General features: G+C 34.0%; 1 protein-coding gene across 2 annotated transcripts in view; it reads left to right on the plus strand.

Moving 5' to 3' along the window:
- The window catches only part of CNTNAP4 (contactin associated protein family member 4), a 677,206-nt gene that overhangs the window by 133,020 nt on the left and 517,549 nt on the right, over positions 1 to 26,637 (plus strand). For both annotated transcript variants that reach the window (XM_007497949.3, XM_007497950.3), the window contains exon 2: positions 16,081 to 16,191. In XM_007497949.3, coding sequence (XP_007498011.1) covers positions 16,081 to 16,191 — 111 coding nt within the window. The remainder of the gene's footprint in view (positions 1 to 16,080; positions 16,192 to 26,637) is intronic.

Below are 26,637 nucleotides of genomic sequence, written 5' to 3' on the forward strand. Positions count from 1 at the left end.
AGTCAAAAAAAAAAAAACAAATGGAAGACAACAAATATTTACAGCCATGGGAATGCTTTCCATCTGATAGCTTCTCTGCCATCCTCAGACTTGATATTTATTTTTATATCCATTTTCTTGGCACATAGATACATTACCTAACACATATGTCTAAATGGAAAAAATTGGAAAAGTGATACATTAACTTTTAACAAATCACTTGATTAACATTCTATATTCTTGTATTGTGATTACAGATTCTTGACATCATAAAGGTTACACACAAGATAAATTATTTCATCACAGGTAGCTTAATTTTCTCACTACCCTGTGAGGAATTTTTAGCTTACAAACAATCAAGGAAATTTACTTATTATTTTAATAAAATGGAATAATTAATCAGAAGTTCTTAAAAGACAATTCAGCAATCATATCATTGAGGCCAAGAGGTACTGGGAACACAATTCAGATTTAATATTAGACTAGTCATTTTCAGGGTTTACTAGGGAGTTTCTCAATGGCAAGTTACTGGTTTGCGAAGTCAAGTCACTGAGGCATATTGAAGCTTGATGTACCTGTACATCTTGTATGGGCCTTTGTGATTGATTTGTGTGTTGGCTTCATGAGAATAGGTTTCTGTGAGTGGGAAAGTTCTGGGATTGGCCTGTAGCTGTGATTTTACTGAGGATTATCAGACTAAGTAAAAATTAACCCATTAAAGTCTTTTATGGTTGGATTTGAAGGTCTGATCTTTTGGTGATGTTTTTGAGAATTAGGGTACAGTTATCTTGCTCTTGCATTATTCCTTCTGGGACTAGGGGGAATAATAATCTTTTCAATTCCTTAGGTAAGAGATGCTTATGAGAGAGGTTGTGCAAGGGGGACTGAGTGGGCAATCACACCTTGCCAAGGGCCACTCTGTGGCTTCCTTAGCTACTGTGCATGACTCTGTCAAGACATGGTGGCCTGATGGCTCCCAGCAATTTGGGGTGAGCCATTCACATCTATGGCACTTTGTTTCCTCTTCTGTAACATGAAGAAATAAAAATTATAATCAAGAAGGGTCCATGAAAATGCAAATTAAAATTAATTGTAAACAATAATCAAAATCTTCAAAAGTAATGGGTCAAAGAATAAATCATAGAAACAATAACTGATTTCATTAAGAGAATGACAATGAGAAGACAACATATAAGAATTTATGGGATATGGTCAAAGTAGTACTCGGGAAAATTTATATTGTTAAATAATTATATCAACAAAATAGAGAAAAGGTAGACCGATGAATTAGGCATACAATTAAAAAAAAACTAGAAAAAAAGAACAAATTAAAAATCTCCAATTAAAGATTAAATTAGAAACCCTAAAAAAATCAAAGGAAAAAATAAAACTCAAAGTAAAATAATTCTTGAACTAATAAATAAAATAAAGAGCTGGTTCTATTAAAAAACAATTAAGAGTGTTGGCTGATTTGATCAAAAAAGAAAAAGAAGGAAGAGTATCAAATTACCAGTATCAAAAATGAAAAGTGAGGGGGAAGCTGGGTTGCTCAGTGGATTGAGAATCAGGCCTAGAGACGGGAGGTCCTAGGTTCAAATCTGGTCTCAGACACTTCCCAGCTATGTGACCCTGGGCAAGTGACTTAACCCCCATTGCTTAGCCTTTACCATTCTTCTGCCTTGGAGCCAATACACAGTTTTGACTCCAAGATGGAAGGTAAGGGTTTAAAAAAAATGAAATGGGGTGATTTCACTTCTAAGGAAGAGGAAATTAAAGCAATTATTAGGAAGTATTTTAAATATTTATATGAGAATAAATCTGATAATCTAGGTAAAATTGATAGATATTTTAAAAAATGTAAATTGCCTAGATTAACAAAATAGAAATATAATACTTATATAATACCACTTTAGACAAAGAGATTGAACAAGCCATCAATGGAGAAAAAAATTCCCTGGGTCAGATGGATTACAAGTGAATTCTCATTTAAACAACAATTAATACTAATACTATACAAATTATTTGGCAAAATAAGCTACAAAGGAGTCCTAACAAATTCTTTTTAAGACACAAATATCATGCTAATACCTAAGCCAAGAAGACTAACAACAGAAAAAGAAAATTACAGGCCGGTTTCCTTACATTGACTCAAAAATATAAAATAAAATACTAGCAAAGAGTCTACAGTAAGTCATCACAGAAATTATTCATTAGGTGGGGTTTATATCAGGAATGAAAGGCTATTAAAATAGGAAAACTATCATATAATTGACCATATCTATAATCAAACTAAAAGAAATCACATGATTCTCTCAATAGATGCAGAAAAAGCCTTCGACTAAATATAGCACCCATTCCTACTGAAAACACCAGAAAGCAGAGGAATAAGAGGGTCTTTCCTTAAAATAATAAGCAGTATTTATTTAAAACCACCAGCAAGGATCATCTTCACTGGGGATGTTATAAGCCCTCCTAATACAATCAGGGGTGAAGCAAGGGTGCCCATTATAACTGCTATTTTTTAATTGTACTAGAAATGGTAGCTTTAGCAATTAAAGAAGAAAAAGAAATTGAAGGAATTAAAGTAAGCAATAAGGAAACTAAACTATCACTCTTTGCTGATGATATGATGGTGTCCCCATAAATCATAAGCCTTTCTATATATGTCCAACAAAGTTCAGCAGCAAATATTAGAAAGTGAAACTCCATTTAAAATCACTCTAGGCAATATAAAATACTTGGGGAATGTATTTGCCAAGACATAAGCAGGAAATATATGAACAAAATTAAAAAACACTTTTCACACACTAAACAATTGGAAAAACATTAATTGCTCATTAGTAGACCAAGCTAATGTAATAAAAATGACAATCCTACCGAAAGTAATTTACTTATCCAGTGCCAGACCAATCAAAATACCAAAACATTTTAGAGAACTAGAAAAAATAATAAAATTAATCTGGAAGAACAAAAGATCAACAGTATCAAGGGAACTAATGGAAAAAAGAAATGTGAAGTATGTTGGCTAGCAGTACCAGATCTTAAACTGCACTATAAAGCAGTGATAATCGAAACAATATGATACTGGCTAAAAGATAGAAGGGGTAGATCAATACAATGGACATGGGGTAAAAGACCTCAGCAATTTAGTGTTTGATAATCCCAAAGATCCAAGCTTTGGGGATAAGAATTCACTATTTCATAAAAACTGCTGGGAAAATTAGAAAACAGTACGGCAAAAATTAGGTTTACCTCACATCCTATGCCAAGATAAGGTCAAAATGGGTATATGATTTAAACATAAAGAGTAGCATTATAAGTAAATTAGGGGAACATCGAATAGTTTACCTGTCAGATCTATGGAAAAGGGAAGAATTTATGACCAAACAAGAAATAGATAACTTTACAAGCTGCAAAATGAATAATTTTGATTACATTATAACATGAAGGAGATAGACTGAATCATTTCTTTCTGAATTAAGAAGCTGTTTTAATTGGCTCATTTCAACACTATTCACAATGCAAATGTTGAAATTTATTATTCTATATCTGCAATAGTTTTCTCAAAGAGAAAAAAATTGGATCTTTCTATAATTTGATTGAATTATTTAACATACACACAGAGAGCCCCAAGGCTTGGCATTGGCATATTGTCAGATATATGACAAAATTACCTTCCTTGTTTTCTAATGTATCTTAGGGCTAAGGAGGATGTAGGAATTAGGCATCACTTTTTGGAGAAAGGGACAGTGTTTGACCCAGTGATTCTCACATTCAACTCTTGAAAGCTGTGATGTCATGCTAAACGACAACTCAATTTTGAAGGACAGATATATTAGGAGTGTGCTGGAGAAAGCTTGTACCAACTCAAGAACACTGATTGTTAAATTTTAAAAGTGAGCATTTTCACATTGAAAATCAGCAAAGGGTACAAAACAAAATTTGATTTATTGTTTTATGGCTTTTTTGATGTAAAAAGTGATAGAAAAATAATAATGCAGATTAAAACTTAAAAATGTGCCTTGAATACATTTTTCTTTTCCTCCTTTCTCTTCTTCCTTCCTTTCTTCTTTCCTTCCTTGAGCTTGAGATAAGACCTGGAGTCAGGAAAAATGTCCCCTCAAAAATGACAGGCTCCAACAACTCTCTTTAAAAAGAGAGAAATGTATTAGGTTGAATGCAAGTTGAAAGGGTGGGAGACAAGTAAAGGTAAAACACTACCTCACTGATGAGATGGGGTTTAGGATTCTTATACCCTTTTGACAACATGGACTACATGACAAGAGATGGGTTGATGGAGTGATGTGTTGTGCCTCGAAGACAAAGGAGAATTGACTCTGAAGTTCAGGGTATGATGAGATATCTGAGATTCCAGAAGATGCTTATCAGAAGCAAACTGGGAGATGCATATCTGTCCTCCTCAAAAAGCTAAGGGAGAGGTGAAAGGGAATGCCTCTCTTAGAAATTCCTTTTTATCAGAGGATTTATGTCATTCAAAGTCATCTTCCTTCAGCCTACATTATGTAGGGATGCAAGAAAAGGAATTTCTTGTGTATTTTTTTTACCTCAGATACCTCTTGAGTTTTGGGGTGTCCAGGGGAAGCCTGTAGCCCTATATCAGTTCCTTCTTTCTTTACTTCCTTCTTTTCTTCCTTCCTTTTCTCCTTCATTCCTTCTTTTCCTCCTTCCTTTCTTCCTTCCCTCTTTCCTTCCTTCTTTCCCTCTTTCCTTCCTTCCCTCCTTCCTTTTTCTTTCTTGACAGTTATTAAACACTTACCAGCACATCCTATGGAATAGTTATACCTCTGAAATATGCTATATGAGCCTGAAGTGTTTACATTCCTTTCCATAATATTTCATCTTTGTCTATAAATTGATTGAGTTCAGCTATATAAGCACTAAATTTACTTTTAGCTCTAATAATCCATCTTTTTTGATTTCCCCAATGGAATGTGAGCTCCATGAAAGCAAGGAGTATTTTGTTTTTGTCTTTGCAGCCTCGGCAACTAATTAGTACAGAGACTTACATAAATTATGCATTATTAAATGTTTATTGAATTGAATTGATTAGCCTATGTATCCCAAGGGGGAAGAAATCTGCCAGAGTACTACCACCCTTGATTCAAACACAATGAATTTTTCAATCCAATTCTCAGACCAAAGACAGAGTTATTAAATAATAGGATATATATATGTATATATATATTATATGTGGATATAATATATATCCATACATATACAGCCAGAGACAGAGAAAGATATTCAAGTATATTCTAAACTCAACTGAAAAATAAAGGATTGGATTAGATGATCTTAATGATCCATTTTTAGCTCTAAACTTGTGTTTTTAATCCTTTTACAGGGGTACCTTAATACTTGTCAATAATTAGCTACAGAGATAAGGTCAAATACTAATTTTTTTTCTATAAGGAATAATACAAAATGAATTCATTCATTTTAGACACAGAAAACCCAAATTTTATAAAGCATTATATGCATTGAGTTGTATTTTCCTAAATAAGCATTATTAAAGACATAATAAAAAAAATTAGATTAGATGAAATTATTTTAATTTAATTTTAGCTGTATTGAGAGGAGTTTATAGCCTCAGGGGATGGTGAGGAGGAGAAATATTATTGTCCCTTTCCATAGTATGAGAGTAATTGTCCTTCTATAGTTCATTCTATTTCTCTTTTCAGTCCCTTATCACCACTGCACCCTGCTTGAGATTCACCAGGGGTGTACTTCAGAAGAAACCTATCCAATGATATTTGTTTTTGTCTGCATTTCCTCTAAAATGGAAAATGAGCTGGTCTTTAAACAAATTTGCAATTCAGATTGTTAGAGTTTTATCAGGGTGATATTTTTCAACACAATTTTTGACTTCCCCCCATTTTGTACACATTCCTTGTTTAATGAAGTAAGGACATCTTCCTTTCCCTCCTTCTCATATAATTTTTACATATGATTTTTACATATAGATTGAGCAGAGCTCCTGGTAAATAATTCTTGACTAAATCTTTGTGATCTACCAGAAGTTATATAACCAGTCACTTTCATTTACAGCATGGCCTACAGCATGCATTTTGCAGAATGCTAATTGTGAACTCACCAGTACAAGGAATTCAAAGATGAATTAAATGGTCTCTACCTCCAAAAAATAAAAAAATATATAAGAAAACTACCTGCCCCCAGCTGTTGCTTCTCCCTTTGAAGTTTTTGTAGCTTCTCGGTATTGAGCTCTTCTTTCTGCCCCTGAACTAACACATGATAACATGTTTTCACTGGAACAGTCATTCGCTTACTGAGATTGAGATGCCAATAGGTTTTAGCAAGCATGTCAAATGGCAAACAATACTGAATACCATGACAATTTTTTTCTCATCAAAATATGTCAAATAATAAATCCAACCAGTTCTGAAACGATGGTGTGCCAAGGTTTGACTGCATTCTTTTCATTAGTCAATTAGAGACCACACAAAGGCTAGTTTTAATCGTATGAGATGGCAGCTCCCATTAAGGTGGATTTTTAGGTTTAATCTGTATGTGAAATTTAATATTGCTTAAATAAGATCTAAAATGCCCTTTTATAAACTTAGTGACTTTGTAACTTCAATGAGACCTTATACACTGTTCCCTAGTGTCACCATGACTTTCCAACTTTCTGTCTTCCCTTAAAAAACCCTATTTTTGTCTATACTGTGTCTTCCAAACCTTGACTTCTCAATTTTCTCCCAATCCATTTCCCTTGCAAAAGCTACATTTTCTTCTTTTCCCATTCTACTTTTTAGTGATCCAATTACACTCTAAACTGTCCTCCTCCTTTGAATTCCCAGCCCCTTTATCATAACATCAATTATGTAGGAACCTCATCTTTGGATCACTCCTGTCATTCACCTCTTTTGTTCCTACAAGTTTGCTACTAAATGCCAATTATTCTGGCTGGATCAAATAAAAATTTATGTTGCATAATCTCGCATACATCCTCATTAATGCTAGGCTATTCTACTATACTCATCTCTTATCAACTCACTATCACATTCTTCACCTTGACTCTTTGATACCTTTCCATCCTTCCATCACTTCCTCTCCTTTCACTCTCCCTGCCGGGAAATTGGCCTCATATTTTACAGGAAAAAAAAAATCAGGGATATTTACAGAGAGTTTTCTTCTCCTCTCTTTCTCATCTCATAACACTGGACTACCTTGAGCCATTATCTCATCCTTCACCCCTGTTTCACAGGAAGAGGTTACAAGAAGAGACAGAGAGGAATTTAGGACTCATTTTTAAAATTAATATTAAAAATGGTTATGTATAATTGGAAAAAATAAAAATTTAAAAGTAAAAATAACAAAATTATGAAGATCCAGTATAGAATCCAGATGAGATATGAGAAGACACGCCTAATCCATACCTTTGTGGAGGTGGGAAATCTATAGTTGTGCAATATTTTAGATGTTTCATTATCAGTTGTGGTGATCTTTTTCTTCCCTAAAAATACTAGTTATATAGGAAAACTCTCAGGGAGGAGTAGAGGGTAGAATAACTATGGTGATACAAGAAATAGAAGATAGCTATAAAAGTTAATTTAAAGAAAAGAAAAAAGGAGTTAGGGTTACTGATCTCCAAATCTTGGCTCTATAATATCTTCAGTCTTACCTTAAATTTTTCTAAACTGCAATGTGGGGGACATCTGGGTGGCTCAATGGATTGAGAGCCAGGCCTAGAGACAGGGGATCCTATTTCAAATCTGGCCTCAGACACTTCCCAGCTGTGTGACAATAGGCAAGCTACTTAACCCCCATTACTTAGCCTTTACCACTTTTCTGCTTTGGAACCAATACACAGTATTGATTGTAAGACAGAAGGTAAGGTTTTTTTGAAAATAAAATAAATTGTAATATAGACCAAAAAATGTAAAAGTAGCTGAGGAATTACCCAGGATATAATAAAATTACCCATACTACAAAAACTAAGGCAAGTGTTAAATAGTTCCAGCTTGTTTCAATTTCAGTATAAATATTCATGTTTAATTGTGATGATATTGAATCCACTCAAACCTGATTACTTAATTTTGTTAACACATAGCAGAGAAAGTATATTTTTCAATTCTCCTGCACAGAGAAAACAAAAACAACCAATATTGAATGAATCACTGATATACTATTACCAATTGCAGTTGGGGAAAAATAGGTTCACTGAAAATGCAATGATTTACTTACTTATTTAGATGAAGAATAGCTCAATTGAATGCAAAATCTTTGCTAAGAATGGAGTTCATCTATAACTATACTTGTTTTAACATTTCTTTTGATGAGGACTAGGAATGAAGGCAATATTCTATATGGATTGAAAATATTATTTGGAAGAATCAAATGTACATATATATTTGTTTATATAATATATATATTAAATATATATGTATAGTCTAGTTTGAGAACCATTCTTTAAGAAAATATGTGTGAAAAGAAATTTACAAGGCAAACAATTTGTATTGAAAAGAGAATATTCAAATTTCTTTCTTCTTTAGTCATTTCCCCATCTGCTATAAGATAACACACTGAATAGATATGTTTTCTTTAAAAAGTTATATGTAAACAATCAGATTTTCAGTTTACAACTTAAGAAGAAAAAGAATCTGGCAACTGGATTGAAATTGTGATGAATTCCACACATATATGAGATCTGTTTGAAAGGGGATGAAGAACTTATCCTGAAGATAAAAATAGATCAATAGATGAATGAATATATGAATAAAAAGTAAAAGGAGCATGATGGCCTCAAAGGAAATAATCAAAGTTTGGAAAGAATCTCTGGATTTAAACTTTGTGAAAATATAGTTTAGATAATTCTTCTTCAAATAATAGTCTTCTCAGACTATCCAAATCCAGCCTAATACAGCACAATCCTAATCAAAACATCTTTAAAGTACTATATTTATTCAGTTGTTCAGCAATTTGTTTACAAGCTGGCTTGTTTACAATTTCAGTGATTAAATTCAAAATAACTAGTTCTCACTACACAAAAAATGACTTTTTACCAGGAAGTTGACAATTCACTGAAAAAAACTAACAAAGAAAAATATGCCATCTCTACCCTTTAATATTTTCTAAGATAAACAGAATAATAACCTATCAAGCATTTCAGTGTTTTAAGGTCTTAAGATTAGCACTAAATGATCCTTCAAAATTTCATCCAGTCAATTAATGTTCTGAATATTTAAGTATATGTATATGGAAATATGAAGTTCATTACTAGAAAGTAGTACAGGATGAAATTATTAGAGAATACATGTAAACATTCATTTTACTTTGACTATATTAGCTTAAATAGGGAAAAACAAATATGCATGTGATATGTGTAAATATATTGCAAGTGTTGTATGAACTATTTATATATAAGTATATTCACATAATGTTTATAAATGACTATGATGTGCCTAACATTGTGTAAAATTTGGGGGCTACAAAAACAAGAAAGTAAGACAATCTCGGCTTTTCAGGAGCTCACATTCTAATGAATGAAGACAACCAGTGAAGGGAATCTGACAAGCAGAGGAAGGGAAGCATCATTCCCTCTCTGACCTGTTTCCAAAATTGAATTTGTATTACTTCATTTATTCCAAGAGTGTAGCTTCTACCCCTGCACATATTGGGGGGAATTTATTTCTTAAAACATCATTTATAGTCAAGATGGCGGCATAGAGGCAGCAAAAGTTCAGACCTCTGAAAACCATTTCTCAACAATTAAAAACCAAATTCTCCTACGGGACTGAAAACCAAATCTAACAACAGGACAGAGCTAAGAAACCTTCCTGCTGGACTCAACTTAAAAGGTATGCAACCTTCTCAGACTTCAATGCAATGAAATTAATGATTAGTAAGGTTACATGGAGAGGCAAATAAAAAATTAATTGGAAATTAAACAATACGATTATCCAAAATTGGTTAAAGAACAAATCATTGAAACAATTAATAATTTCATAAATGAAAATTATAAAGATGAGACATCCTTTCAAAATCTATGGGATGAAGCCAAAACAATACTCAGGGGGAAATTTATATCCTGGAGTTCATATATGAACAAATTAGGGAGGGCAGAGGTCAATGAATTGGGCATACAAATTTAAAAACTAGAACGTGAACAAATTTAAAAAATCTTTAAATGAAGACTAAATTAGAAATCATAAAAAAATCAAAGGAGAAATTAATAAAATTAATTTAATTAATAAGACTAGAAGCTGGTACTTTGAAAAAACAAATAAAATAGATAAAGTACTGGTCAATCTAGTTTAAAAAAGGAAAGAAGAAAACCAAACTGACCGTATCCAAGATGAAAATGGAGAACTCACCCCTAATGAAGAGGAAATTAAGGCAAACATTAAAAATTATTATGCCCAATTTTATGGCAATAAATATGGCAATCTAGGTGATATGGAGGAATATTTACAAAAATATAAATTGCCTAGACTAACAGAGGAAGAAATAGAATACCTAAATAATACCATAGCAGAAAATGAAACTGAACAAGCCATCATAGAACTCCCTAAGAAAAAATGACCAGGACCAGATGGATTCACAAATTAAATCTATCAAATATTCAATATCCTGATTTTATACAAACTATTTGACAGAATAAGAAAAGAAGGAGTTCTATCAAATTGCTTTTATGACACAAATATGGTACTGATTCCAAAGCCAGGCAGGTCAAAAACAGAGAAAGAAAACTATATGCCAATCTACTTACTGAACATAGATGCAAAAATCTTAAAGAGGATACTAGCAAAAAGACTCCAGCAAGTAATAAGGAGGGTTATTCACCATGATCAAGTAGGATTTATACCAGGGATGCAGGGATGATTCAATATTAGGAAAAAGATCCACATCATTGACAATATTAACAAGCAAACCAACAAAATTCACAAGATTTTCTCAATAGATGCAGAAGAAGCCTTTGACAACATACACCACTTATTCCTATTGAAAACACTAGAAAGTATAAGAATAGAAGGGCCTTTCATAAAAAGAATAAACAGTATATACCTAAAACCATCAACAAACATCATCTGTAATAGGGATAAACTAGAAGACATTCCAATAAGATCAGGAGTGAAACAAGGATGCCCTTTATCACCTCTATCATTTAACATTGTACTAAAAACAGTAGGCGTAGTATGTAAAAAATAGACTCTTGGACTTCTGTTTTGGGGCAGGCCTGGCTTTTTTTCATAATGTAGGTGAGGTTGTGTCTAGGCCACTCTATGGCCTGGACACGGGTTTCTTATTCTGTATTTTCTTTAATCCTTAATCTTCAATAAACCTCTAAAAAATATAATACTCCTTGCAGAGAGAAACTAATTTCTACCTGCCTCAGTCTCCCCATATCCCCTAAATTTTAATCTTTACAAGCAATAAGCAAAGAAAAAGAAATTGAAGGTATTGAAATAGGCAATGAGGAGACCAAGCTATCACTTTTTGTGGATGATTTGAAGGTCTACTTAAAGAATGCTTGAGAATCAACTAAAAAGCTAATAGAAATAATCAACAACTTTAGCAAAGTTGCAGGATACAAAATAATCCCTCATAAATCATCAGCATTTCTATATATTTCCAACACATCCCAGCAGCAAGAATTAGAAAGTGAAATTCCATTTAAAATCACCTTAGACAATAAAACATACTTAGGAATCTATCTGCTGACACAAAAACGGGAACTATATGAACCCAACTACAAAACACTTTCGACACAATTAAAACTAGATCTAAATAATTGGAAAAACATTAATTTATCATGGGTAGGGCAAGCTAACATAATAAAAAGGACAATCCTACCCAAATTAATTTACTTATTCAGTGCCATACCCATTGAACTATCAGAAACATTTTTACTGAATTAGAAAAAAAAAACATAACAAAGTTCATTTGGAAGAAAAAAAGATCAAGTATATCCAGGGATGGAGGAAAATGCAAATGCAAATGAAGGAGGACTTGCAGTCCCAGATCTCAAACTATACTATAAAGCAGTGGTCATCAAAACAATATGGTTCTTGCTTGAAACAGAAAGTAGGATCAGTGGAATAGACTTGGGGTAAGTGACCTCAGCAAGACAGTCTATGATAAGCCCAAAGATCTCAGGTGTGGGGACCAAAATCCACTATTTGATAAAAACTGCTGGGAAAAATGGAAGGCAATGTGGGAGAGATTAGTTTTGGATCAACATCTCACACCTTCCACCAAGATAAACTCAGAATGGGTGAATGACTTGAATATAAAGAAGGAAACTGTAAGTGAACACAGAATAGTATACATGTCAAATCTTTGGGGAAAGAATGGTTTTTAAACCAGACAGGAGTTAGAAAAAATCACAAAATATAAAATAAATAATTTTGATTGTATCAAATTAAAAAGTTTGTCTACAAACAAAACCATTGCAATCAAAATTAGGAGGGAAGCAACAAATTGGGAGAAAATCTTCATAACAAAAACCTCTGATAAAGGTCTAATTACTCAAATATATAAAGAACTAAATCATTTGAAAAATAATCAAGCCATTCTCCATTTGATAAATGGACAAGGGACATCAATAGGCAATTTTCAGTTAAAGAAATCAGAATGATTAATAATCACATGAAAAAGTGTTCTAAATCTCTTATAATAAGAGAGATGTGAATCAACACAACTCTGAGGTATCGCCTCATCCTAGCAGATTGGCTAACATGACAGCAAAGGAAAGTAATGAATGCTGGAGGGGATGTGGCAAAGTTGGGACATTAATGCATTGCTGGTGGAGTTGTGAACTGATCCAACCATTCTGGAGGACAATTTGGAACTATGCCCAAAGGGTACTAAAAAGACCGTCTGTCCTTTGATCCAGCCATAGCACTGTTGGGTTTACCCCAAAGAGATAATAAGGAAAAAGTCATGTACAAGAATATCCATAGTTGGGCTCTTTGTGGTGGCAAAAAATTGGAAAATGAGGCGATGCCCTTCAATTGGGGAATGGCTGAATAAATTGTGGTATATGTTGGTGATGGAATACTATTGTGCTCAAAGGAATAATAAACTGGAGGAATTCCATGTGAACTGGAATGACCTACAGGAATTGATGCAGAGTGAGAGGAGCAGAACCAGGAGAACATTATACACAGACATTGACACACTGTGGTACAATCGAATTTAATGGACTTCTCCATTAGTGGCAATGCAATGATCATGAACAACTCAGAAGAATCCACGAGAAAGAACACTATCCACAATCAGAGGAAAAAATGTGGGAGTAGAAACTCCAAAGAAAAACAACTGCTTGATTTCATGGGATATGATTGGGGATGTAGACTCTAAATGAACATCCTAGTGGAAACACCAATAACATGGAAATAGGTTCTGATCAAGAACACCTGTAATACCCATGGGAATTGTTGGTCAGCTATGAGAAGGTTGAGGTGGAGTGCAGGGAGGGAAAGAATACAATTCTTGTAACCAAGGAATAATGTTCTAATATGACTAAATAAAAATAAAAATCATTTTTTGTAAAACCCCTATGTTAAAAGAAAGCTTTGTTCATGCCTTTGTCCTGAATAAATGGGAAAATTTAGCAAGTTAAAAAGATTTTATTTCTAATGAGGCAAGCTTTGGGAAATCTACCCTTTTTTCAACCTGTGTCCAGTTTTTTATAGAGTGGAATAAGCCTCTTCTAGGTTATGATTGGACAAGGAGATGGGATTACTGCTACCTCAGCATCACTATAAGTATTTTGACTGGTCCATGTTTCAAACGAGCTGATGGTGTTAGGAAGCATGTCCTACAACCATCTTAAGCAACTTACTTGCCAGGTGAAGAGAACATCATGTGCAGAGAAAACTAAGATGTCTGAGGGCTTGTCAAGACCTTTTCAGGTCTCCTCATCTACCCTTTGTATGCATTTCTCACTCAGTTCTCCCCTATACCTCCAAGAAACTGTAGCACGTACAATGGCCATACCCCAGTAAACAGTCTGGGCAAAGAATTAGAACAGCAGCCATACAATACCACCTACTCACACACTTAGTATTGTAGGGCTCAGTTGTTCTTTTAATCTTATGAATTGCTCACACAAATTAATCAAGCAATAACCATTCTAAATGCGGGGGGATACGGAAAAGAGGCAAAAAGAAATGAAAAAAAAAACATTCCCTCCCCTCAAGGAGCTTTTGATCTCTCAGATGCTAACTCTCTATGTATATCTCCCATGTAGCATGGGTTATACATCTGAATATTCATAATCTATCACTCTCCTCAGCTGGAATTTCAGCCACCAACAGTAGCTCTATTCCTTTTGAGTCCATGGCCAGATCTCTTTTTTACTGCCAGAATCCCATTCCAGAGCCATTAGCTGGTCCATCACTGCCTCTTTTTAACCATATCAGTCTCTAGAATGTATCCATATTCTGTTTGGATACAGATACTCTTACTCATTGGATAGATCTGCTCTAAATTCTCTAGCCAATAGAGATTGGAGGTGGGGTTGGGGATGAGGAGAGAAAATTGCCTTCTCTTTTACTTGCTCCTTCCCACTCTCTGGTTCATTCTCAGGGGTCAGTCAGTGTTTCCAATCAAAAGTTGATTCATGAGTTAACTGACTACCCAGTTAAGGAGCTCAGGTTTTTAAGGATCTTCCTGCAGTGTGGTCACTTGTTCAGCCAGCCAATCCTAAACTGCATGTCCAGTTCAATCAGAGAAGTCAATCATGCAATGTAAAGAGAATAGAATATTAACATATTAACACTGAGGAAGCATATCCAGCTCAGAATATTACCATTTTTGTAATTTAGGCATAGAAAATTACCTTTGACTGGCCTGGATTTAAACTGTAAGTATGTGTTTTAGTTAGATGATCCTCTAGTGCTTCCTGAGTCCAAGTCTAAAACTCAAACTCATCATGTTTCTGTGCACGCACACACACTCACAGATCATATATATGTGTATATGTGTGTGTGTGTTTATGTGTGTGAGAAATTGCTTGTGAATAGTGTCTGTGTAGTTTATATAGGTTTTTTTGTTTTTGTTTTTCGAAGGTAAAATGTAACTTAAAAAAAGTATGGCATTTTATTATAAGCTGACTCTTGGATACCAAGAAAATGGCACTTCGACTCTAGGGCTTTTCTAAAACTTACTATATAAATGATGTGTTCCTGACCCCCAAAAGAGTTTCCATTTTATAATATTTTTCTTCCTTCCAAATGGTATATATTTTGCTTACTTTTTCATTTTTTCAGACAGCAGTGCCATTACAGTACAGAAAGGACATTTGTACGCTTTTTCTGGTGTTTAAGTCAGTTCTCCTTCAGCTAAAAGTAGAACTGGTATTGATTCTCAATTTATACTTTGCAAAAATAAATGGAGAATGAATACATGCCCTGTATAGTAATTGTGGTGAAGAGGGATTTAACATCCAAGTTATTGATTAGAACCTGCTTGCTTATGCACCATTGATTGTGAACTGCTGTTAGTTCCTTTTCTGAAATACTATGCACTTTTCTATGGAAAACTGGAGACCTGCATGCTAATAATGGCTCACTGATGTTTTGATGCCTCTTTTACTTTTGCTACACATGCAATACTAGACCAATCAACTCTGGTTTCCATGTAGTTTAAAGAGCTACATGCTAGCATTTTTGTAGTTGTTTGTAATTGAGCATCATTAGATTTCCCTTTTGACAGTGCAAGAAACACATGTCTACCTAGGTCAGTTCTATTTGTTACTGGTATTTAAACTAAAAAGGCAGATGTCAGTACCAGTTTCCATAAACAGAAGCTCTAGAACTTAGATAAGTCATCAATATTGTCTTATCAACCTTAACAGAAGAATTTAGGGAATTAAAAAATTCAAGATAGATAATAGAGGAAACTTAGAGAGATGGGATGAAATGTTAACCAATAAAATGTTATTATTGTGTTTAAGTAGCATTGAGATCACAAAAGAGACAAAAACATTGATTAGGAAAGGGCTTTTTGAAATCTTCAGGAAGGCTAGATGATTTCTCTTGCTTTCTTTATCTTTGCATTCCAATAAAACCCCAAAATTCTATGCATTAATTCTAACCAGGTGCTATTCCCTTACAGATAATTGTGATGATCAGCTGGTTTCAGCTTTGCCTCAGTCATCCTTCAGTTGTTCCTCAGAGCTATCTAGCAGTCATAGTCCTGGGTTTGCAAGGCTTAACAGAAGAGATGGTAAGTTTCCTTTCTATTCTTTTATTGATTTGTGCTGCATTTCTCTATTTTCAATCACTATGTTGCTATTTTTCAAAATCATAAGAATTTCAAAGATAAAATGCTATATTCCATGAAATATTTAAATCTAGGTAGAATGAGAGAATAGGCTTATTAGAATGTGCCCGTTTTGAAAATTTAGATTCAAGTATAACTTTTCTGATTTAAAAGAGCTGCCATTTTTATTATGGCCATACTTGGGGAAAGTGAGGCATAAGATTAGTGGGAATATCATTAACATTTCAAAACCTGGTCAGAATGTTCACTTACAAATTTAAATACTGTTTACATCTCTTTGTTTCTGCCAAGTTGGGTTACAATGTTTTAAAAATTAAGGTTTTTAATTGCTGTGGCAACAATCCCAGTTACCACAAGTGTATCATTATTATGAATACATGATACATGACTACTTACACACCCCTTGGTTTAATTTAGAACTAGATTGCTGAAGAAATAAAATAGATCTTTTAGATGTATGAATATTAGGGGGGGTCCTTAGAGTAAAAAATCTTTGTTTACTCAGTTCTTATTTGGTTGATTTGTTCACTCTTAACATTGACTCTTGAAGGAATAGGATATAAAAATGTGTATATGCTCCATTAGGATTATCCTGTATATATTAATCTACCTTGCCCCTGTGGAAGTTTGGCTAATTGTGTGTGGGTATGCTTGGGATACAAATGAATTGCTATCTTTTAGTGGAAGTGCTAGCAACAGTCTTTAGAAAAGGCAGAAAACTTAACTCTATACAAATTCACAGGAACTTCTCCCTTTTCTAATTTTCCTGGAAAACTTTGGATTTCTCCTTTGCTCTTATCACACTGTTCTTTGTAACATGTTTACAACAATGACAACTAATATTTTTAGAGGATCTTAAGGTTTGCAAAACACATTGCAGACATCACCTCACTCTAGAAGGAAGGTAATATTGTTATTTCCATCTTACAGATAAGAAAACTGAGGCAGAGTTTGAGGATTTTTCCAGGACCACATGGCTATTGAGTATTTAAGGCTAGGGTTCAGCTCAGATCTTCTTGATTGTATGACCAGCACTTTATTCATTGCATCACTTAGCTGCCTATTAGCCATGTACCTATTCTATTTCCCTTCTCCCTCCTCTGCCATTAGATATAAGATCCTTGAGGTTAAGGACTCTGATAATAATGATTTCTGTATCTCTAGAATGAAACACTATATTGAGGTTAACAAATATTTATTCTGCTAAATTACATTGGGAACACAACATAGCTGTGGGCTCACATATAAATGCAGTGCAAAACATGTATGCATCAAACTACAAAAGAAATAGTACTGGTATTGTTTATAATGTCAGCCCACTAAAGAAGGACATCATCAAAATTTACCTTGCAGTTGTATTGCTGCCAGGAGTAAATATTCTTTTTGTCTATCTTCTCTGTTTCTCAGTTTTTGTCTCTTTTTCTCTTTCTGTCTCACTCTTTTCTTTCTAGCTTTTTCTTCACAATTAAGTAATTACTTAATATTTGTTGATCACTTTAATTTGCCATATCCAAAAACTATGCATATATTTCTCAGTCTTTACCCTGAGTTCATCATTGCTCTGTCAAGAGGTATGTTTCATCATTGGTTCTTTGGAATCATAGTTAGTCATCACATTAATCAGAATTTTTAAAGCTTTCTTACGTTATTTGTCTTTAAAATGTTCTTGTTATTTCAGGGATTATTCTCCTGGTTCTGCTCACTTCTCTCTGAATCAGTTCATATGAGTCTTTCCATATTTCTCTGAAATTATTCCTTTCATAATTTCTTATAACTCATGTACATATCATTATTAGTTCAGCCATTCTCTCATTAATGGACAGCCATTTAATTTCCTTCATCATCATAAAAAGAACTATCAATATTTATGTAACAAGGATCCTTTTCTTCTTTCTGTCATCTCTTTGTAGTATATAAAGACAGAGTTTCACAAACTGTGGGATATACTGTGAGGAGACCAAGAATAAATATACATCAGTTGGGAGAGAACATAAAACTAAGGACAAAATGTTGAATATTGGGAGCAGCTGGGTGGCTCAGTGGATTGAGAACCAGGCCTAAAGATGGGAAGTCCTAGGTTCAAATCTGGCCTCAGATACTTCCCAGCTGTGTGACCCTGGGCAAGTCACTTGACCCCCATTGCCTAGCCCTTACCACTCTTCTGCCTTGGAGCCAATACACAGTATTGACTCTAAGACAGAAGGTAAGGGTTTTAAAAAAATGTTGAATATTTTTAAACTAATTCAACATAAATATACACTAAAATATTTTATATATACCTTATATTTTATATCATCTTAATTTGTGAAAATCTTTTGATTCTATTTAGCAAGCTATCTCATAAGAGAGAATTAAAAAAGAGAAAAAGAATGGAAACTTAAAACTGAAAATCACTTTTCTTTCCAACAGTCTCATATTTGCAAAGAAGTTAGAGAACACATTTTTTACTCCTTCAGGTCAAACTTTTTTTATTATGATTTCTCAATTCAGTTTTATTTTATTAACCTTTCTTTTACTGACTGTGTATTTCATTTTCCACATTCTATTTCCTACTTTATGATTTCATATAAATCATCCTATATATCTTTAAATTGTTCATGTGAGGATGTTCTTTTTTAGACCAGCAAAGTTAAAAGTTGTAAGGGATAAGGACAGAAAATATAAACTGTAAGGTTGAGGCCCTTTCTGTTCTAAAAAAATAATCCCTTCCTTTGTATTCTGAGGCTAGGTCAGGAAACTTGTTGCAGGATACAGATTATTAGTATCTTGGACTCCACCCACTCACTTACATAAAATCTGGAGTTTACTAGGAGTGAGAAGAGGTAATATTACTGGGAGTGAAGACTTTACTGAGAGAATTCAACTTAGATGCTAGAATTTCAAAATATGATACACTGACTATAACTCTCCGTTGTCCTTACTGAAAAGTAAAAAACCTATGATGCAAAGCATAAAAGAAACTGAAGTATAGTTACTTGTATCAATACTTTGCTGAGCCTCTACCTATTCTGAAAGAGTACAATAGCATCCAAGCTAACAAAATGCAATAATACTCAGCTGAGCCTGCAGATGGAAGTGATAGTTTGCAGATGCTCATCCAAGAGTAAACTGAGGAAACTCAATGGATCAACTCATCTGTCCTGTGAAGAACATAATTGGCTTGGGGAAAAACCTAACTGAATAAGAGAGCAACTCATCAATCTGACACCCCCGACCAAAATGAACTCTGAAAGGACTTTCTGGGGAAAGAAATTACATGAAGATCTTGGTGCTGGCACTGTATGTTGCCTTGGCTACATATATTCCCTAAACATATGCCACAGTATCACTTTAAATTTATATCCACTGTCTCTGACCTAGACTCTATGTTTATTCATGGGAAAGTATTCTCCAAGTTTCCTTGTGGGAAATTATTTTTAATCAATGGTTCTTGCTATGTCACTTGAGTAAGAACTAACTGAACCTTCTGACTATTAATGGAAACCATATCAATAAGGGTTCATAAATTATAATGGGAGTAACAACTCATAGCACTGAGGTATCATATGTTCCCATGAGCATGAAAACTGCCAAAACTAGTGCCAATAAGGAAAATGTACCCAAAAGGGGTTCACAGCTACCCTCATCATTTATTGCTTTGTTACATTCATTTACCACAATTTATTTAGTCATTTCCCCCAAATCTACTTTTTTCCCAATTATTTGCTACAACAAAATATTTTATTACAAATATTTAGTACCAATTTTATTTAATGAAAAAAATGCAATGAATACAATTTTAAGAAAAATGCAAGACAGACCCTGTGAATTCACTTTAACTGACATAGAATGTCAAAAGTTTAGGAACCATTCCATATCACAAGTGATATGCTCAACACTGTGAAGAAAAAAAGAACAAGTTGCCTATTCTTTTTCCTATTCTTTTCTTTTCTGTCTTTTCTTTTTCTTTTAAGCTCTTACAATACTGTGTTTTGGTTCCCAGGCCAAAGAGGTATATGGTCTAGGCAATGGGGGTAAAGTGCCCAGGGTCATAGATTTTGGAAGTATATGAGGACAGATTTGAACCAAGAATTCTCTCTGTAGGTCTGGCTCTCACTCTGCCAAGCCACATAATTGTCCCCAGTCCCCATCCCTTTTTCATCATTCCAACATCACCTGTGGGTAATTCTTTGTTACCAGAAAGGCATCAAAATAGTGGAAGATTTGAGTGCCTCAAAGATGCTATCATTTTACAATAGGGCAATCCTATTTCAAGGCAGGGAAACCTATGGACAATCTACAAGACAAGAGTGTGGATAGTGGATGTACCATGTTCCCTTTAACCATTGAAAGACTCCAATCTATGTCTGAAGGAATGGAGAAGAAAGTGATATCCGAGGAATTTTGCTTTTACCTCATTCTGAGTTCCAATATCCAAAATATTCTCATCCAGGTTTAACAATTACAGCCTTCTTTCTTGAGCATCCTTCCTCTCACTTTCCACCTTTGGGAGGCAATGTGATTTGATAGGGACTAAGGATATATTTGAAGTCAAAGGAAAACTTTTCAAAATCTGATTGTCCTGTTTAATACGGATATGACTTTAGAAAAATGTCAACTTTTCCAACTTTAATTTCTTAAAATATAGAAATAGGACATCTGATTAGGTACCTTCAAAGGTCCCTTCCATTTCTTTTTTTTCCTCAAAGAAGATCTCATTTATTAATAGGAGCATGCAGTCTATTAATAAAGGATGGGTCAAATGGCCTTCCCTCTAGCCAGAAGACCCAAAATTGAGGGTGGAATACATTTTTCCATGCACAAAAAAGAACAAAATAAAAATAATATAGTTTACCAGCATTACACAAGTGAGTGGTCATGACTGATTACATCAAAGAAAGTGGTCATTGCCCATATGTGGGATGAATCCCCTTTCTTATCTCTAAGAAATGCTTTTGTGAATTTGATGGGTCCTAACTACATCCTAAGGTACCTTCCATTTCTTAATTACACTTTGACAGGGAAAGCAGCATGGCAATGATTCATTTTATATTTATTACATGTTAATATTTGTGTGATATAAAAAATATTTTAAATCTTAGTTTTATTTTACTAGAACAAATACATATATTCTGGGAAAAGTATTTGTACATAATAGATTTATGAAAATGAAAGAACATTGTTTTTTTGTTTGGCGTTTTTATTATTAAAAGGAGCATTTGGCTACCAGATAATTGGAAACCATTATTTGAGGTGATCAAGGAAACAGAATCCAATAGCTAATTATCATAAATTTCATAAGTATTTATGTTTTATTAGTGATCCTGATGATAGCATAAATGGCACATGCATACTTCTTAAATGTACAGATGATAGAAAGCCATAAAGAAAAACATATTTTGACTAAAGGATCAATTTGAATTCCTGGACAAAATGAAGAATGAGATTTTTAGATTTAGATTTATATATATTATAAAGGACAAGTATAAATGATTGAAGGCATCAAGATAGTGCTATGGATAGAATACTAGTTCTGGAGTCAAGAATATTCATCTTCCCTAGTTCAAACCATGTCAGACAGTAGCTATAAGTCCCAGGGAAGTCTGTTTGCTTCAGTTTCTTCAGTTGTAAAATTAGCTGGAGATGGTAATGACAAACCAATCTAGTATCTTCCCCAAGAAAATTCCAAATATGTACATGACATCCTGGTTTTAGCATATTTCAATAAACCACTAATGAATGGATGTAAATCTGACAAATGGCAAAGTGAAAATCACTTCTTAAAGGAAAAGCCAGAACAAAAATTTTCAAAAATGTCTTAGTTAATATTTAGAGTTTATAGATGTTGAAGGATAAAATGCTTCTAGCAAACAGAAAAGAACAAATTAAAATACCAAGAAATCACAGTGTGGCTCAAAAATGATTTGGCACCCAGTGATATTTCAAAAAGAAAGATAGAAATTTAAAATCATAAATACATTATCCACAAAAGCAATCTGTAACTCTGGGGTGGGGTGGAGGTGGGACAGAAGAAATGTCCCTTCAGGGGCAATACCTATAGTTTGCCTAGAATTCAAATATACTTTTAATGTTACTGACTTCTATTATGCCATTTTTTTTCAATTCCCAATCTTCCTCTGACTCCATCTTTATCTCTTCTTTAGGGAGTTTCTCCATTTTCTACTCAGTTGTTACCATTCTTTTTGTTTGTTTTTAATTTTGCTTAAATATTTGATTTACCTCTTTTATTTCAGCTTTTTCTTCAAAAAATTCTATTTTTTTCTTCTAATTTCTGGAATCTTCTTGTTATTGTTAGATGATCTATAGTGAATCCACATAATTCTCATTTTCTTAAGGGAAATTTGGTTCACTTTCTTTCTTAACCTAGTGCTTGTATATTCCTAATCTTGACTCATTTAGATATCTTTCTCCTGCTATCTACAAACACAGACAAGTCTCCTTTTATTTTTGAAACAAAATAAAACAATGGCAATAAAATGTTATTTGATCCTATTATCCCTACCAGCTATCATCCTATTTCTCTCCTTCATTTCTCAGCTAAATTATTGAGAACTATAAAAGTAAATGTAGCCTCACATTTGATTCAAAATATTGTTCAAGAGGCAGCTGGGTGGTTCAATGGATTGAGAGCCAGGCCTAGAGTCAGGAGATCCTGGGCTCAGATTTGGCCTCAGATACTCCCTAGCTGTGTGACTCTGGGCAAGTCACATAACTCTTATTGCCTAGCTCTTACTGCTCTTCTGCCTTGGAACCAGTACATAGTATTGATTCTAAGACAGAAGGTAAGGGTTAAAAAATATAACTTCTGACATCATTTAATTGACACTTCTTTCTTCAGTTACCAATGATCTTTTAAATGCCAAATTATATAGACTTTTCTCTTGACCTCATTCATTTTGTCCTTCCTACACCTTTTAATATTGTTGATGACCAACTTTTCCTTAATAGTGTCTCCTCTCTTTGGATACTGACACTGCTTGATCCTGGTTCTCTTTCTATTGATCTAACCACAACTTTTTTTTTCTCTCCACTCCAGTCCAGTCAGGTGCCAAAGTGATCTTCCTTTTAAAACACAAGCCTGACCAAATACCCACCTGCATACCCATCATGTTTACCAGCCTTCTAACTTTCCCTTCTATTAGGCAATTGATCTTCAGACTCTATGTCTTTTCTCTGGATACCCCCCTCACCAGGAATCACCTTTACTTTCTAATTGTTCTGTCTACCTTTAAGACTTACTCTGTAAGAGCATTTTTCTGGTCTCTAACCTCATCCCTTTCACCCAAATTGCCACTGCTTTCCCTCTGAAGTTACTACTAATTTGCTATCTATCTTTTCTACACATTTAGGGCAGCTAGGTAACATAGCCTATTGAAGAGAGAACTCAAACTTTATTGTGGTCCTATATCCAACCTAATATCATGTCCAAGGAGACTCTTAAAATTTGAGAATTATGAGTCAATGGCTTTTGATTTTCTTACATGGGGTACACACTATATTCACTATTGACTAATTTTTGTGTATTTGCTTGTTTGTTCAATGCTTAGACTTAAAAAAAAATGTTATCTGTAGCATTAGACATTTGTGTCTTTTTTCCATTGGGAACCTAACATCATTAAGTCAAGATCACTTGATTAGCTCTCATTGAAATGCATCAGGTTCTCAAAAGGAAATCTCCACACCACTCTGTCAGTAGCACTGGCTTCTAAAGGGAAACAGAAGCCAGGGGTTAGAAAGTCTTATGCATTCTGACAACCCTAGCATAAACACTCTAGTAGGTAGGTCATCTTGCCTGGGTGCTGCTCTCAGATTCAATTTGGAAGTCTTTTGAGATATATTTATTTCTATGTCTGACTGCATCAGTCTCACATATACACATACATATACAACGCATGTCTATTCCATACAAATATGCACAGGCATATAGGCATAAACCAGTTTCCAGAAATTTAGTGGATTTATATGTGTGATTATATGCAAGTATTATATCAAAGGCAATTACATTACCAAATTACACTTCTATAGAAAGAATTTTATAATCCATGACATAATTGGCATATCTAAGAACTACATTTAGTCCAGTCATTTATTGATGGGAAGTATTTTCTTTTTATGGACATTTTCTTTAATGAAGAGTTTTTTTGTGTTTTTAAATCTCAACTTCAAAGTCTACTCTCAAGAGAAAACAGGGCTTTTACAATAGCTTTCATGTGAAACAAACAAAGAAATGGACAAGTGTGAAATAATATCCTATTCCATTTTTGGGGGGTCACATCTAAGGTTTCCAAACACTAGATAGAAAGAAACAAATAATGTTTTGTTTTGCTTGGTTTATCCCCGTTAGAGTAGTCTTCTTATATTTGAGGACATTTTCTACGTGTTTGATGAACAATAATACTAGACTTCTTTTCTTTGTTTAGTTTGGCACATGTATGTGTGTATATAAACTTCCATGATTTCCTAAGTGCACAAAATAAGTGAAGAATACGTTAGTATAGATTAGGCTATTGCTTCAGGGACCTAGTCAACAATATGTAAAATCTCTTGTTTTTCCCTACTAAGATCATACTTTGAAAACTCGGTAATATAATAATAACTGTATTTAGTAAAATACAATAGGCTTTTCAGGTAATTTAAGTGATATGTGTATTATTTTGAAATATGAACTGGTGAAATTTTGATTTTGAAAGCATAATTAGAGGGAGAGAAATGTGTGATTCCATTAATATGTCTCTGGTCTTGAACTTCATACATATGTGTTTGTGAGGTTTGTGCTACAATTGGGAGTGTGTGTCTTCAGCTATAAAATTTTTCATGGACAATTTGAGCCTCATCCTCTTGGCAAGAGTGGAGTGAATCACTTGTTTTTTTGGAGGTGCATTAATTCTAGAGTATCATTTAGTGCATTAGAAGAAGTAATTTGCCAAATGGCACACAAGTGGCATGAATGCATTAATATTCCTCCAAAAAGGAAGCAATTCACTCATTTCCCAATAGCAGAATGTAATTAATTATTTTAAACAGTTGCTTTCTTCTAATCTCTCCCTGATGTGTTGGGCATTAGCAATTATCTCAGCTTTTTTCATGACACCTTCCTCTCCCATACATTAAAAGCAGTGGGTTGTCTAATTAGAAGATTACTTGTCTTCTGCCTTCTCCTTCTTTAGATCTAAGGTCACTGGGCACCCCAAGATACTGGCCTTAATGTCTTATTTATTCACCAGACTGGTCCATTTACTTTTTGGCTTGGTTACTAATGAAAGGATAATTTGGTTTCTTATCTTTCCATACTATGATCTTGAATTCATGAGGGATGTCAAAATACTGAAAATAATCTCTTGCCTCCCACAAATTAATCTTAATTTAGTTTCCTTTGTGGATATTGCTTGGGCATTAGGAGGGAGGAGGGCAAAAGACAAAACACAAAACAAACAAACAAAAAGATGAATTCCTAATCATGCAAGTTGATAGCAAAAGATAATTAAAATGGGTGCCCCTCCAACTTCATTAAAATGCAAATAAAATTCATTAAGGTTGATATTTTGCTTAAGTATGAACTTAGAATGAGAATGATTCTTGCTGATGGTTATATAAATTAATGGGTGACAGGTGGTGTGTATACTTCATGCTGCTGTAGAAACAATAGCAACCTACAGCTCATTCCCTGTCCTGCTTTCTGCCACTTACAATACAATAAAAGCAGCCTGCCATTGAGAGTGTGGTACATATTTTGTCCCCCATGTGACAAAATCTTCAGGCTACTGGTCTAATGATTTGATTTAAGAGCATTCATTGTTCATGTACACTGGTTTCCCCATAGGTCACAGTATCTTCACTACTCAGGAGAGGCATCTCAGTCTACCAACACCTAATGAGGATACAACATTTCAACTCACATGCCTCATGACTCCTTGGCACTCATCTTAGATTCATTTTCACAGAAGGGATATAATACTGTATCGAATACTTTCCAGAAGAAAATTGTTCATCTCTGCTCTCAAATCCCAACCTCATATTTAGGGAAAGATATATCCCTTGCTCCATCAATTTCATTCATGGATTAAAATGATTGTCTTTTTTAATGGTTATCTGATTGTAAGTGAAACTTTTGCATAGTAAAACAGTAAAGAGAAAATTGTCCAATTTATTCCTTCCTCTATCACCTTTTCTCATCCTATATATAAGAGGAAAGGATAAGAGATGGGAATACAGATATAAAATTTTCAAAGACTGATTTAGCAAGCAATTAGAAAAAAATAGATTTATTTTCCATTCAAATGTCCACAAAAACTGAGGGTTTTCATAGCAGCTGCAAATTTTGTTCAGATTAGTCTTTGCTACAACATTACCAGGTTCTGTCCTTTCTGCTAGTTCCACATTGCTCAAGTC

Source organism: Monodelphis domestica, chromosome 7 (genome assembly GCF_027887165.1).
Source record: "Monodelphis domestica isolate mMonDom1 chromosome 7, mMonDom1.pri, whole genome shotgun sequence".
Lineage (NCBI taxonomy): Eukaryota > Metazoa > Chordata > Mammalia > Didelphimorphia > Didelphidae > Monodelphis > Monodelphis domestica.